Raw genomic sequence first — 13843 nt, 5'->3', positions numbered from 1 at the left:
TATTACAACGCCATTATAACGTCATCACATTTTCATTATGTCAATAATCATTGTGAGAGAAGCCAGGAACAGGTAGAGTCGTCCTACCTGAAACACTGTGAGTAGTGCCTGGGGGAAGTTGTCGAAGGTGCTCCTCTTAGTTATCGTCTCGTCGAAGTTGAACTTGCCGCCGAAGAGCTGCATGCCCAACAGAGAGAAGATGATGATGAAGAGGAAGAGCAGGAGCAGGAGGGAGGCGATGGACTTCATGGAGTTGAGCAGCGATGCTACCAGGTTGCTGAGAGATGCCCAGTGGCTACAGGGCAGAGAGAGAAAGAGAAGGTCAAGATGAATGCACAAACAACCCATACGCAAGCATGCAAGCACACATACCGAGAGACTGATAAACATTCTTCCAACAGTATATGATGCATCAAAACCAGTGAGCAAAGAAAGAGATGTGACGTGAATGTATCACAGAGGTAAACATTTTGCCAAAATTACACCTCCACCACGTCAGTCTATGTCCAGCCTCTCCTGAAGTCTCCCAGTCTCACCGTGTGACCTTGAAGATGCGTAGCAGACGGACACAGCGGAACACAGAGATGCCCAGGGGAGACATGATGGCCAGCTCCACCAGGATGGTCTCCACGATGCCGCCACACACCACGAAGCAGTCGAAGCGGTTGAACAGAGACACGAAGTAGGCCTGCAGGCCCAGACTATACATCTTCACCAGCATCTCACACGTAAACAGAGCCAGCAGAACCTTGTTGGCCACATCTGGAGAGCAGCGGACATCAGCATGTAGACATTACAGTACAACATTTTCCAGTTATAAAGATCACTGCTATTAGGATCTGGTAGGAAGGGTTACTGTATGCAGCAGATACAGTAGCTGGGTAAGTCATAGGTATTGTCTGATTATCAAGGGCACTACTGTAGTACAATGGCATTGTAGATTGTAAGATTCAAGGATAACATAGCAAGTATCCTGTGGGTTTCTGAGAAAGACACTGTAAAGTACACATTATGCTAAAACTACGTGATTGGGAAATAACATTTTGACCCTCTACCCACCCTGTACTTCCGTGAGCCAGTCAGGCTGGTTGTAGTGCTCTGAGGAGATGGTGAGTGTGTTGAGAAACACCAGGATGATCACCAGCCAATAGAAAGACACTGACTTCACGGCAACACGACACTTCCTGCGGCAGAACCGGTTCCAGCGACGCCATCGCCGACTTCAAGAGAGAGGAAATGATGTCACAATCTGACTCGAATCAGGAAGTTGTGTTACATACTGGTTGATCATCACAGGATTTCATGAACAAGTTAATTGTGAACTGGAATGAAATCATGCATGTTAGACAGAATATCTTAAACAATGTCAGGGTCACAGACTAAACAAAATGCAGACATGGTGAGGATGATGAAGATGATGAAGAGGACATCAGCAGGAGTGCAGTGACTGATCAGGATGGACAGAGTGTGTGTGTGGGAAAAACACAAGCGAGTGACGATGAATTTCCACAATGTGCATCAGGGCCATGCAAAACAACTAATGACACATAGTACTGACAGAGGACTGACCTGTACTTTGATTTGATAATTTTCTGACTGAAGAAATGAAGAATCATATTGTTAATTCCATTTGCATGAATGACGTATTACAGAAGCTTTTTAAGTCTATTCAGGTAGAAAGAAACCTTGCACCTTGACAGACAGACAGAGACAGACAGACTCACCAGAGTGGTCCACAGCAGTTAGCCTTTTCGTCCTCTCCGTTGGGGTTGTCAGTGTTCACAGACTCTGTCTCGCTGGCGGGCTTGCTTGCTGTGACATCACACAAACACAGGAAGTAAGGTGAGATCCAGTCGAACTATGGCTCTGACTTTCCAACCTAAAGAACCCTTATGATCAGGTTTGGGGAGTAACTGATTACATGTGATCTGATTTTTAAAAGGCTGTAATCCGTTACGTTACCAGCAAAAATATTGTAATCAGATTACAGATACTTTTGAAAAAATAGATGATTACTTCTTGGATTGCATTTAAATTCAGAAAGGATGTTTGTGAAAAAAAAACATTATGACACCTTTCTGTTTTCTCAATGACATTCAATTCAGCATTGAAAAAGGTTTGACCACAAGTCAGAGAACACTAGGATGACACGTCAAATGCGTTTGATGGATCCTTTTTGTCTCTCTCTAATGCCTTTTAAGGGGAAAGTAATCCAAAAGTAACCAAAAGTGATCAGATTACGTTACTGAGTTCGGGTAATCCAAAAGTTACATTACTGATTACAATTTTGGACAGGTAACTGCAACAGATTACATTTAACAAGTAGCCAACCCAATCCTACTTATGCCTGAGTGTTTTGGGTAGTTTAAATCTAGTAAACATGGCATGATTTCATATCCTCATCATTCAGTATAGGGCTCTTTGGGGACCATCATTGGCTGTCAGAATACAGAGGGCTGATTGCAGCAGCTGCAGAGATCATCCATGCTGTTTACTATGTGAATGGGATAACAATAGTGTGGTTTCTGATAGGGTTAGAAACGTTATGCTAGTAGTGGATCTGTGCAGATGCTGTACAAACCTTATGAATAAGTAAGTACAAGGTCAAAAGTACTCCACAAAATATCTCAAGGAAAAATCCAAATCACAGTGCACAGGAATGGAGTAAAAAAAACAAGGCTTATAAAAATGAACTAAATAAAAGAAATGGCAATGAATGACTCAAAATGACCCCACAATGCATGTCTACAAGGCAATCTATCTGTTTTGATTGTTTACAAATATGCATACCCTTTCCATAGTCAACATATCAATGTGTTTACATTTGCAGACAATATTTCCCTTATTCACTTATGGTCCAGTTCCGGAGAGTTCTAGCTACAGTACAACATGCACATGACCTCTCGTAACCTCTAGAAGCCTTAAACCTGCTGGTTGTGTCTCAAAATACTGATGTTTGATTCACAAATCTTGTCCTACTTTACCAAAGAGTCAGGACATGAGGACACAGATCTAATGAAGAGGCTGATTGAGTGAAATGAAGAGTAGTTGTAGAGAGGATTGAACACAACAATTGGACAAGAACACATCAAACTAGTAGCAAAGCACAAGCAAGCAAAGGAGGGAGGGCAAAACACACACACACACAACCCAATTTACCCTGTGTCTCTGTGGACTGACTGAACCAGCCAAACTTCCCTTTCTTCTTCTCCGTTAGGTCAGCCAGTGTCACGCCTTGGTGTTTTAAAGGCATGCAGTACATACATTTAGACAGCAGAGGGAGCAGTGAGTCAGTAGAGAACAAGCGAGAACGGATCTCTACTACTATATAAGCAGTTAGGAAGAGGCTAGAGAAGCACTAAACAAAACATAAGAGAAAAAAGAGAAGAGAAGCCAATAACTGGAAGGCATGAAAGAAGGAGATAAGAAGAAGCAGTTGTAGAGCAGAGGAGAGAAGAAGAAGAAGGACATCTATTAGTAGCAGCTAGTGGGCCACACAGAGTTGAACTCTACGTATATTAAAACATGTACATTAAGGAAAGAGGGTTGGTAAAGTATGGTACCTAGACACCACACATAGACAACTGACATAGAGGGGTCTAATAATCTAACAACAGTGACAGATTATACTCTACACAGATATGCCCTAATAAAGCTTTCTGTGGTGACCTAAAAACCAGTGGGTAGATAGATGGCTGGAGCTAGGGTTGCGGCAGTGCCAGGCAGAGCAGTGGGAGCGGGGGGGGGGGGGGGGGGGTTGTCTCATCGCTGCAACTCTCGTACGGACTCAGGAGAGGCGAAGGTAGAGAGCCGTGCGTCCTCCGAAAGACAACCCAACCAAGCCGCACTGCTTCTTAACACAATGCCCACTTAACACAGAAGCCAGCCGCACCAATGTGTCAGAGGAAACACACCGTACACCTGGCTACCGTGTCAGCATGCACTGCGCCCGGCCCGCCATAGGAGTCGCTAGTGAGTGATGGGATAAACCCTCCCCTAACCCGGACGACGCTGGGCCAATTGTGCGCCGCCCCATGGGTCTCCCGGTCGCGGCCGGCCGCAACAGAGCCTTGACTCAAAACCAGAATCTCTACTGGCACGGCTAGCTCTGCGATGCAGTGTCTTAGACCACTGCGCCACTCGGGAGGCACAATCATCTCTTTTTAAACAGACTCACACAGACACCTCAAGGCCTCAAGGGATTCTACCACTGAGTCATGTTTGCCAAGAACCCCCATTCACATTACTTTCACTGGCTGTAAGCCAAAGCATTTGCAACACTGCTACTGAACATGTATAAATACACTATCTGAAATGAAACATTCCATTATTGAGGATGGACTTTGTTTGGGTTATCCTGATCCTGATAAGACACTGCCATAGTATTTACTGTGTTTGTTTACAGTAGCAACCAGCTCAACTAATGTCCCATACAAACTAAATGAGAAACAGCACATCAATACATATTTTGTATTGTAGAGCCCAATAGTGAGAGTACTGCTGATACCGTAGATGAGGCACTCAAACCTACCGGCATGCATTAGTCTAACTCTCTAGATCTCCCAGGCTTTACAGTTAATGACGGGGGAGACAAAAATAGAACAATAGCATCACTGATGTGCCTATTATGTCTACTAAAAATTGCCCAGATGAGATGGATACTACAGCCAATATCTCTCTCTCTCTCTCTCTGCACACTAAAACGTGCATCCATGTATGCATACACAGTCTGTCAGTCAGTCAGTCAACATACACTATGATGGGCATTAATATGGAGTTGGTCCCACCTTTGCTGCTATAACAGCCTCAACTCTTCTGCGAAGGCTTTCCACTAGATGCTGGAACATTGCTGCGGGGACTTAGTTAGTGAGGTTGGGCAATTAGGACTGGCTTGCAGTCGGCGTTCCAATTCCTCCCAAAGGAGTTCAATGGAGTTTAGGTCAGGGCTCTGTGCAGGCCAGTCAAGTTCTTCCACACCAATCTCGACAAACCATTTCTGATTGGATCTCGCTTTGTGCACGGGGGCATTGACATGCTGAAACAGAAAAGGGCCTTCCCCAAAATGTTCCCATAAAGTTGGAAGCACAGAATCATCTAGAATGTCATTGTAAGATGTAGCGTTAAGATTTCCCTTCACTGGAACTAAGGGGCTTAGCCCGAAACATGAAAAACAGCCCAGGACCATTATTCCTCCTCCACCAAACTTTACAGTTGGCACTATGCATTGGGGCAGGTAGTGTTGTCCTGGTATCCGCCAAACCCAGATTTGGCCGTCGGACTGCCAGATGGGGAAGCGTGATTCATCACTCCAGAGAACATGTTTCCACTGCTCCAGAGTCCAATGGCGGTGAGCTTTACACCACTCTAGCATTGGCATTGCGCATGGTGATCTTAGGCTTGTGTGTGGCTGCTCGGCCATGGAAACCCATTTCATGAAGCTCCCGACAAACAGTTATTGTGCTGACGTTGCTTCCAGAGGCAGTTTGGAACTCGGTATTGAGTGTTGCAACCGAGGACAGAGGATTTATACGAGCTTCAGCACTCAGCGGTCCCATTCTGTGAGTTTGTGTGGCCTATCACTTTGCAGCCGAGCAGTAGTTGCTCCTAGATAATTTCCACTTCACAATAACAGCACTTACAGTTGACCTGGGCAGCTCTAGCAGGGCAGAAATTTGACGAACTGACTTGTTGGAATGGCGGCATCCTATGAAGGTGCCACGTTGAAAGTCACTGAGCTCTTTAGTAAGGCCATTCTACTGCCAATGTTTGTCTATGGAGATTGAATGGCTGGGTGCTCAATTTTATACACCTGTCAGCAACACGTGTGGCTGAAATAGCCAGATCCACAAATTTGAAGGGCTGTCCACTTACTTCTGTATAAATAGAGTACCTACAATAGCAAATGTCTCATCCCAACAGGAAGCGCTGTGTCGTCATGCATCATGCTGCACACGCTTACATAAAGAGGATTTGGATTACTGTCTCTTTCTTCCATTGAAGTCATATCATCATCATTCCTGTGTGTGTGTGTCTGTGTGTGTGTGTGCGTGTGAGATCATGTGTGTGTGTGTGTGTGTGTGTGTGTGTGTGTGTGTGTGTGTGTGTGTGTGTGTGTGTGTGTGTGTGTGTGTGTGTGTGTGTGTGTGTGTGTGTGTACGGCTGAAGCAGCAGACATGACATTCACTTTCATTTGGTTTACCCAGAATGATAACAATTTCTCAGGAAGTCCTGGGATCAATAGCAATATGATTCAGTGACATAACATCTTAGGAACAGGTGGTAAAACCAACAGGGAACAAACACCCATTATTGCATTCCAAAAACAGATTTATTTCCAACCTGTTTAAAACCTAGACCTCTCTCTCTGTCTCTGAACCACACTGCTGGCTAGGTGCTGGTAACAGGGTAGAGTAGACTTTCAGCATGACTTTCAGTATGCTTTTAGAGAAGAGCACTCAACATGCACTGCGCTGACACAAATGACTGATGATTGGTTGAACATATTAGAAGGTTGTTGGAGCTGTACTGTTAGAGTTCAGTGCAGCCTTTGATGTTATTGACCATAACCTGTTGTTGAATTTTTTTATGTGATATGGCTTTTCAACCTCTGCCAAATTTTGGATTTAGAGATATTTATTTAATAGGCTCTGTCGCAGCCGGCCGCGACCGGGAGGTTCCGTGGGGCGACACACAATTGGCCTAGCGTCGTCCGGGTTAGGAAGGGGTTGGCCAGTAGGGATATCCTTGTCTCATCGGGCACTAGCGACTCCTGTGGCGGGCCGGGCGCAGTGCACGCTAACCAGGTCGCCAGGTGCACGGTGTTTCCTCCGACACATTGGTGCGGCTGGCTTCCGGGTTGGATGTGCGCTGTGTTAAGAAGCAGTGAGGCTTGGTTGGGTTGTGTTTCGGAGGATGCATGTCTCTCGACCTTCGTCTCTCCCGAAACCGTACGGGAGTTGTAGCGACGAGACAAGACAGTAACTACTAACAATTGGATACCACGAAATTGGGGAGAAAAAGGGGTAAATTCAAAATAAAATAAAACAACTAAAACGCTTGATTGCATTTCAAAGAATGAATGTATAGGAGCGAGAGCTGCGTGCATATTATCTGTGACAAACAGGTGCTGTTAGATGACATCCTGTTTCTGCCTGTTTGGAACAGTGTAAACAACACTAAATACATTCAAAGTAACACCAGTCTGTTGTAACAATTTTTTTAAGGCTTTATTACAACATAGCAAATATTAAAAGCAGCTGTGAAATTGCTTTATCCAACATTTTTCCGTTGCATGAGACTTGGCGCTCACAGAATCAGTAGGCTATTAAACAAACACTCAAACAGTAGCAGGTTCTGTCTTATTTCTGTAGATATGGATGATTTATAAAGCCAGGTACATTTAACAGTTAGGCTGTTGATTATAGACCTAATTAAGATGGGGTTTCCTCTCTCTCTCACTTTCGTTAGACAACTAAGGCCAGGGCTGTTCTCATCTAACGTCGCTGCAGCCTCCGCCACATTGTTCTCAACACCAATATGCTGCTTAACGTTGCTATTATGCATAGGGAAAGGCGACAATTCTACGGCGCACTGAACATGAAGTTTCAGAACTGTGGACAGTGACTGTATCCAACGCAGGAGAAATCACATTTGTTATAAAATAATATTCAAAATATTAGATTTGCAACACTATTTTGACATAATATAGTCATATACAGTTCCAGTATCACATCTTAGTGTGAAGTACCATCCTCGTGGCCTCCGCAGTGGATTAGACCACTGAGAATCAGACAGGTGTCTTGTGCACCATGAAAAAATAAGAACATGTTGACTGCTCGACTAAAGAAATCTGGGTCGACCAACAGCCTATCGACCAAACAATCGACCAGTCGACTAAATGGTGTCAGCCCTAGTGGCCAGTAAAGAACTGGTCCTGAACGTCTCTAAAACTAAGAGCATTGTATTTGGTACAAGTTCTAGACCTCAGCTGTATCTGGTAATGAATGGTGTGGCTGTTGAACAAGTTGAGAGGGCTAAATTACTTGGTTTGACCATAGATTGTAAACTTTCAGGATCAAAACATATTGATTCAATGGTTGTAATGATGGGGAGAGGTCTGTCCGGTGAGAAAGATATTGTTTTTTTTGACACCACACTCCATAAAGCAAGTCCTGCATCACTTGTTGTTTTTATAAGAAATTGTTGTAGTGAACTTACACACAGCACTGACACACACACTTATCCTACCAGACATGCCACCAGGGGTCTTTTCACAGTCCCCAGGTCCAGAACAAATTAAAGGAAACATACAGTATTATACAGACCCATGATTGAATGGAACTCCCTTCCATCTTATATAGCACAAGTGAACCGCAAACCTGGTTTCAAAAAACAAATAAAGCAACACCTCACGCCTCTCCCCCATGTGACCTACTTGTTGTGTGTATGTACTGACATGTATGTGGAAGTGATAGACGAACACACACAATACATGTTAATCTTCTAAATGTATGTCAGTTGTAATGTATTTTATTTGGTATGTCTTCTCCTTTGTGTCGGACCCCAGTAAGACTAGCTGTCGCCATTGGCGTCGGCTAATAGGGATCCTAATAACATCTAAACCTAAGTAGAACAGAGGGGAATGAGATGTGAAGGGGGTGGTGAGGTAGGAGAACAGAGGGGAATGAGATGTGAAGGGGGTGGTGAGGTAGGAGAACAGAGGGGAATGAGATGTGAAGGAGGTGGTGAGGTAGGAGAACAGAGGGGAATGAGATGTGAAGGAGGTGGTGAGGTAGGAAAACAGAGGGGAATGAGATGTGAAGGGGGTGGTGAGGTAGGAGAACAGAGGGGAATGAGATGTGAAGGAGGTGGTGAGGTAGGAGAACAGAGGGGAATGAGATGTGAAGGGGGTGGTGAGGTAGGAGAACAGAGGGGAATGAGATGTGAAGGAGGTGGTGAGGTAGGAGAACAGAGGGGAATGAGATGTGAAGGAGGTGGTGAGGTAGGAGAACAGAGGGGAATGAGATGTGAAGGGGGTGGTGAGGTAGGAGAACAGAGGGGAATGAGATGTGAAGGAGGTGGTGAGGTAGGAAAACAGAGGGGAATGAGATGTGAAGGGGGTGGTGAGGTAGGAGAACAGAGGGGAATGAGATGTGAAGGGTGTGGTGAGGTGGTAGAACAGTAGGGGAATGATATGTGAAGGAGGTGGTGAGGTAGGAGAACAGAGGGGAATGAGATGTGAAGGGGGTGGTGAGGTAGGAGAACAGAGGGGAATGAGATGTGAAGGAGGTGGTGAGGTAGGAGAACAGAGGGGAATGAGATGTGAAGGGGGTGGTGAGGTAGGAGAACAGAGGGGAATGAGATGTGAAGGGGGTGGTGAGGTAGGAGAACAGAGGGGAATGAGATGTGAAGGAGGTGGTGAGGTAGGAGAACAGAGGGGAATGAGATGTGAAGGGTGTGGTGAGGTGGTAGAACAGTAGGGGAATGAGATGTGAAGGAGGTGGTGAGGTAGGAGAACAGAGGGGAATGAGATGTGAAGGGGGTGGTGAGGTAGGAGAACAGAGGGGAATGAGATGTGAAGGAGGTGGTGAGGTAGGAGAACAGAGGGGAATGAGATGTGAAGGGGGTGGTGAGGTAGGAGAACAGAGGGGAATGAGATGTGAAGGGGGTGGTGAGGTAGGAGAACAGAGGGGAATGAGATGTGAAGGGGGTGGTGAGGTAGGAGAACAGAGGGGAATGAGATGTGAAGGAGGTGGTGAGGTAGGAAAACAGAGGGGAATGAGATGTGAAGGGGGTGGTGAGGTAGGAGAACAGAGGGGAATGAGATGTGAAGGGGGTGGTGAGGTAGGAGAACAGAGGGGAATGAGATGTGAAGGAGGTGGTGAGGTAGGAAAACAGAGGGGAATGAGATGTGAAGGGGGTGGTGAGGTAGGAGAACAGAGGGGAATGAGATGTGAAGGGGGTGGTGAGGTAGGAGAACAGAGGGGAATGAGATGTGAAGGGGGTGGTGAGGTAGGAGAACAGAGGGGAATGAGATGTGAAGGAGGAGGTGAGGTAGGAGAACAGAGGGGAATGAGATGTGAAGGGGGTGGTGAGGTAGGAGAACAGAGGGGAATGAGATGTGAAGGGGGTGGTGAGGTAGGAGAACAGAGGGGAATGAGATGTGAAGGAGGTGGTGAGGTAGGAGAACAGAGGGGAATGAGATGTGAAGGGGGTGGTGAGGTAGGAGAACAGAGGGGAATGAGATGTGAAGGGGGTGGTGAGGTAGGAGAACAGAGGGGAATGAGATGTGAAGGAGGTGGTGAGGTAGGAGAACAGAGGGGAATGAGATGTGAAGGAGGTGGTGAGGTAGGAGAACAGAGGGGAATGAGATGTGAAGGGGGTGGTGAGGTAGGAGAACAGAGGGGAATGAGATGTGAAGGGGGTGGTGAGGTAGGAGAACAGAGGGGAATGAGATGTGAAGGAGGTGGTGAGGTAGGAGAACAGAGGGGAATGAGATGTGAAGGGGGTGGTGAGGTAGGAGAACAGAGGGGAATGAGATGTGAAGGAGGTGGTGAGGTAGGAAAACAGAGGGGAATGAGATGTGAAGGGGGTGGTGAGGTAGGAGAACAGAGGGGAATGAGATGTGAAGGAGGTGGTGAGGTAGGAGAACAGAGGGGAATGAGATGTGAAGGGTGTGGTGAGGTGGTAGAACAGTAGGGGAATGATATGTGAAAGAGGTGGTGAGGTAGGAGAACAGAGGGGAATGAGATGTGAAGGAGGTGGTGAGGTAGGAGAACAGAGGGGAATGAGATGTGAAGGGGGTGGTGAGGTAGGAGAACAGAGGGGAATGAGATGTGAAGGAGGTGGTGAGGTAGGAGAACAGAGGGGAATGAGATGTGAAGGGGGTGGTGAGGTAGGAGGACTCACGGATGCGTTTTCCCCCCTCCTCGTCCCCCTCCTCGTCATTCTCAGGGTCGATGTCCTCGGCCTGAGTGATCCAGTCCAGGTAGCCCTTCAGATCCTCCTCCAGCTGCTGCTTCTCTCTCAGCTTCTGGAAGTCTCCACGAGCCTTGGCCTTCTCTCTCTCCTTGGAAAACTCTCTGTGGACGGACACACACACACAAAGACAAAACCTCAGAAACCTGTTCCCTCTATGTGTGTATTTCTGTGTGTGCACTCTCGTGTGTGTGTACAGTGCCTTGCGAAAGTATTCGGCCCCCTTGAACTTTGCGACCTTTTGCCACATTTCAGGCTTCAAACATAAAGATATAAAACTGTATTTTTTTGTGAAGAATCAACAACAAGTGGGACACAATCATGAAGTGGAACGAAAAATTGGGCGTGCAAAATGATTCAGCCCCTTTACTTTCAGTGCAGCAAACTCTCTCCAGAAGTTCAGTGAGGATCTCTGAATGATCCAATGTTGACCTAAATGACTAATGATGATAAATACAATCCACCTGTGTGTAATCAAGTCTCCGTATAAATGCACCTGCACTGTGATAGTCTCAGAGGTCCGTTAAAAGCGCAGAGAGCATCATGAAGAACAAGGAACACACCAGGCAGGCCCGAGATACTGTTGTGAAGAAGTTTAAAGCCGGATTTGGATACAAAAAGATTTCCCAAGCTTTAAACATCCCAAGGAGCACTGTGCAAGCGATAATATTGAAATGGAAGGAGTATCAGACCACTGCAAATCTACCAAGACCTGGCCGTCCCTCTAAACTTTCAGCTAATACAAGGAGAAGAGTGATCAGAGATGCAGCCAAGAGGCCCATGATCACTCTGGATGAACTGCAGAGATCTACAGCTGAGGTGGGAGACTCTGTCCATAGGACAACAATCAGTCGTATATTGCACAAATCTGGCCTTTATGGAAGAGTGGCAAGAAGAAAGCCATTTCTTAAAGATATCCATAAAAAGTGTTGTTTCAAGTTTGCCACAAGCCACCTGGGAGACACACCAAACATGTGGAAGAAGGTGCTGTGGTCAGATGATACCAAAATTGAACTTTTTGGCAACAATGCAAAACGTTATGTTTGGCGTAAAAGCAACACAGCTGAACACACCATCCCCACTGTCAAACATGGTGGTGGCAGCATCATGGTTTGGGCCTGCTTTTCTTCAGCAGGGACAGGGAAGATGGTTAAAATTGATGGGAAGATGGATGGAGCCAAATACAGGACCATTCTGGAAGAAAACCTGATGGAGTCTGCAAAAGACCTGAGACTGGGACGGAGATTTGTCTTCCAACAAGACAATGATCCAAAACATAAAGCAAAATCTACAATGGAATGGTTCAAAAATAAACATATCCAGGTGTTAGAATGGCCAAGTCAAAGTCCAGACCTGAATCAAATCGAGAATCTGTGGAAAGAACTGAAAACTGCTGTTCACAAATGCTCTCCATCCAACCTCACTGAGCTCGAGCTGTTTTGCAAGGATGAATGGGAAAAAATGTCAGTCTCTCGATGTGCAAAACTGATAGAGACATACCCCAAGCGACTTACAGCTGTAATCGCAGCAAAAGGTGGCGCTACAAAGTATTAACTTAAGGGGGCTGAATAATTTTGCACGCCCAATTTTTCAGTTTTTGATTTGTTTTTGAAATATCCAATAAATGTCGTTCCACTTCATGATTGTGTCCCACTTGTTGTTGATTCTTCACAAAAAAATACAGTTTTATATCTTTATGTTTGAAGCCTGAAATGTGGCAAAATGTCGCAAAGTTCAAGGGGGCCGAATACTTTCGCAAGGCACTGTATGTGTGCATATGTTCAGTATATAGGACAATGATGATTCTAATGTCTTACCCGCTTAAAACTCCCAGAACCAGGTTGAGAACGAAGAAGGAGCCGAAGATGACCAGACTGACGAAGTAAACCCAGGGCAACTCAAAGCCCATGGCATCATTCATCTGAAACAACAAAAACAGTCACAGTTAGCTTTAGAGGACAATCGTGAAGTTCCTGGGAAAACTAGATCAGCCACCTACAGTTGAAGTGGGAAGTTTACATACACTTAGGTTGGAGTCATTAAAACTAGTTTTTCAACCACTCCACAAATTTCTTGTTAACAAACTATAGTTTTGGCAAGTCGGTTAAGACATCTACTTTGTGCAAGTAATTTTTCCAACAATTGTTTACAGACAGATTATTTCACTTCTAATTCACTGTATCACAATTCCAGTGGGTCAGAAGTTTACATACACAAGTATGTAAGTAAGTTGTGTTATTTCCTCTTTTCAGTGACTCTCTCTTTAAGACAAGTGTGTGTGCAGGCTTTTACTTCACCCAAAACAGTAACACAGCTCATTTGTTGATGAAGACTATGAATCAGGTTGTGTTACAGTTGGCTGGAGCAAAATCCTGCACCCACAGCGCAGAAAAGATTTCCCACCACTGCTATAAAGAATCTGTCTCTCAGGACACTACACACAGGAGAGTATAGATGTGTGAGCAGACCATAGATAGAGGGGAGGGGAGGTCAAATATCTGCCAATCATCTCTCCATTCCTCCTCTGTGTTCAGCTCCCACTCCATCCCTTTCATGTCTGTTGAGTGGCTGCGTCTTTCCTCCACTCGCATTGTCACCTTCACCCCATCCATGGCTTCATTAGCATCGCATCACCATGGTAACTGGTACATGAACGAAAAGAAGAGAGGGCAGTACTGATAGAGCGGGAGGGAGAGTCAGACAGAAGAGAAGAGAAAGCAAGAGAGTAAGAGGAAAGAAGAGATGGAGCAGGAATAGGGTTCAGGGACAGGGGTAGGGTTCAGGGGTAGGGTTCAGGGACAGGAATAGGGTTCAGGGACAGGGGTAGGGTTCAGGGACAGGAATAGGGTTCAGGGGTAGGGTTCAG

The 13843-nt window shown here is 45.6% G+C and overlaps 1 protein-coding gene across 1 annotated transcript in view; it reads right to left on the bottom strand.

Moving 5' to 3' along the window:
- LOC139397296 (voltage-dependent L-type calcium channel subunit alpha-1D-like) overlaps window positions 1-13843 on the bottom strand; it is a gene marked incomplete at its 3' end in the record, with an annotated part of 45598 nt that overhangs the window by 20051 nt on the left and 11704 nt on the right. The window contains exons 5-11 of the mRNA XM_071144091.1: window positions 12795-12898; window positions 10909-11081; window positions 1725-1812; window positions 1570-1596; window positions 1060-1220; window positions 537-762; window positions 88-295 (exon numbers count right to left, since the gene is read on the bottom strand). Of these exons, the coding sequence (XP_071000192.1) occupies window positions 88-295; window positions 537-762; window positions 1060-1220; window positions 1570-1596; window positions 1725-1812; window positions 10909-11081; window positions 12795-12898 (987 nt within the window). The remainder of the gene's footprint in view (window positions 1-87; window positions 296-536; window positions 763-1059; window positions 1221-1569; window positions 1597-1724; window positions 1813-10908; window positions 11082-12794; window positions 12899-13843) is intronic.

This window comes from Oncorhynchus clarkii, unplaced genomic scaffold (assembly GCF_045791955.1).
Source record: "Oncorhynchus clarkii lewisi isolate Uvic-CL-2024 unplaced genomic scaffold, UVic_Ocla_1.0 unplaced_contig_9873_pilon_pilon, whole genome shotgun sequence".
Lineage (NCBI taxonomy): Eukaryota > Metazoa > Chordata > Actinopteri > Salmoniformes > Salmonidae > Oncorhynchus > Oncorhynchus clarkii.
Note: the sequence above shows the minus strand (reverse complement) of the source record. Positions and strands in the feature narration are given on the sequence as shown.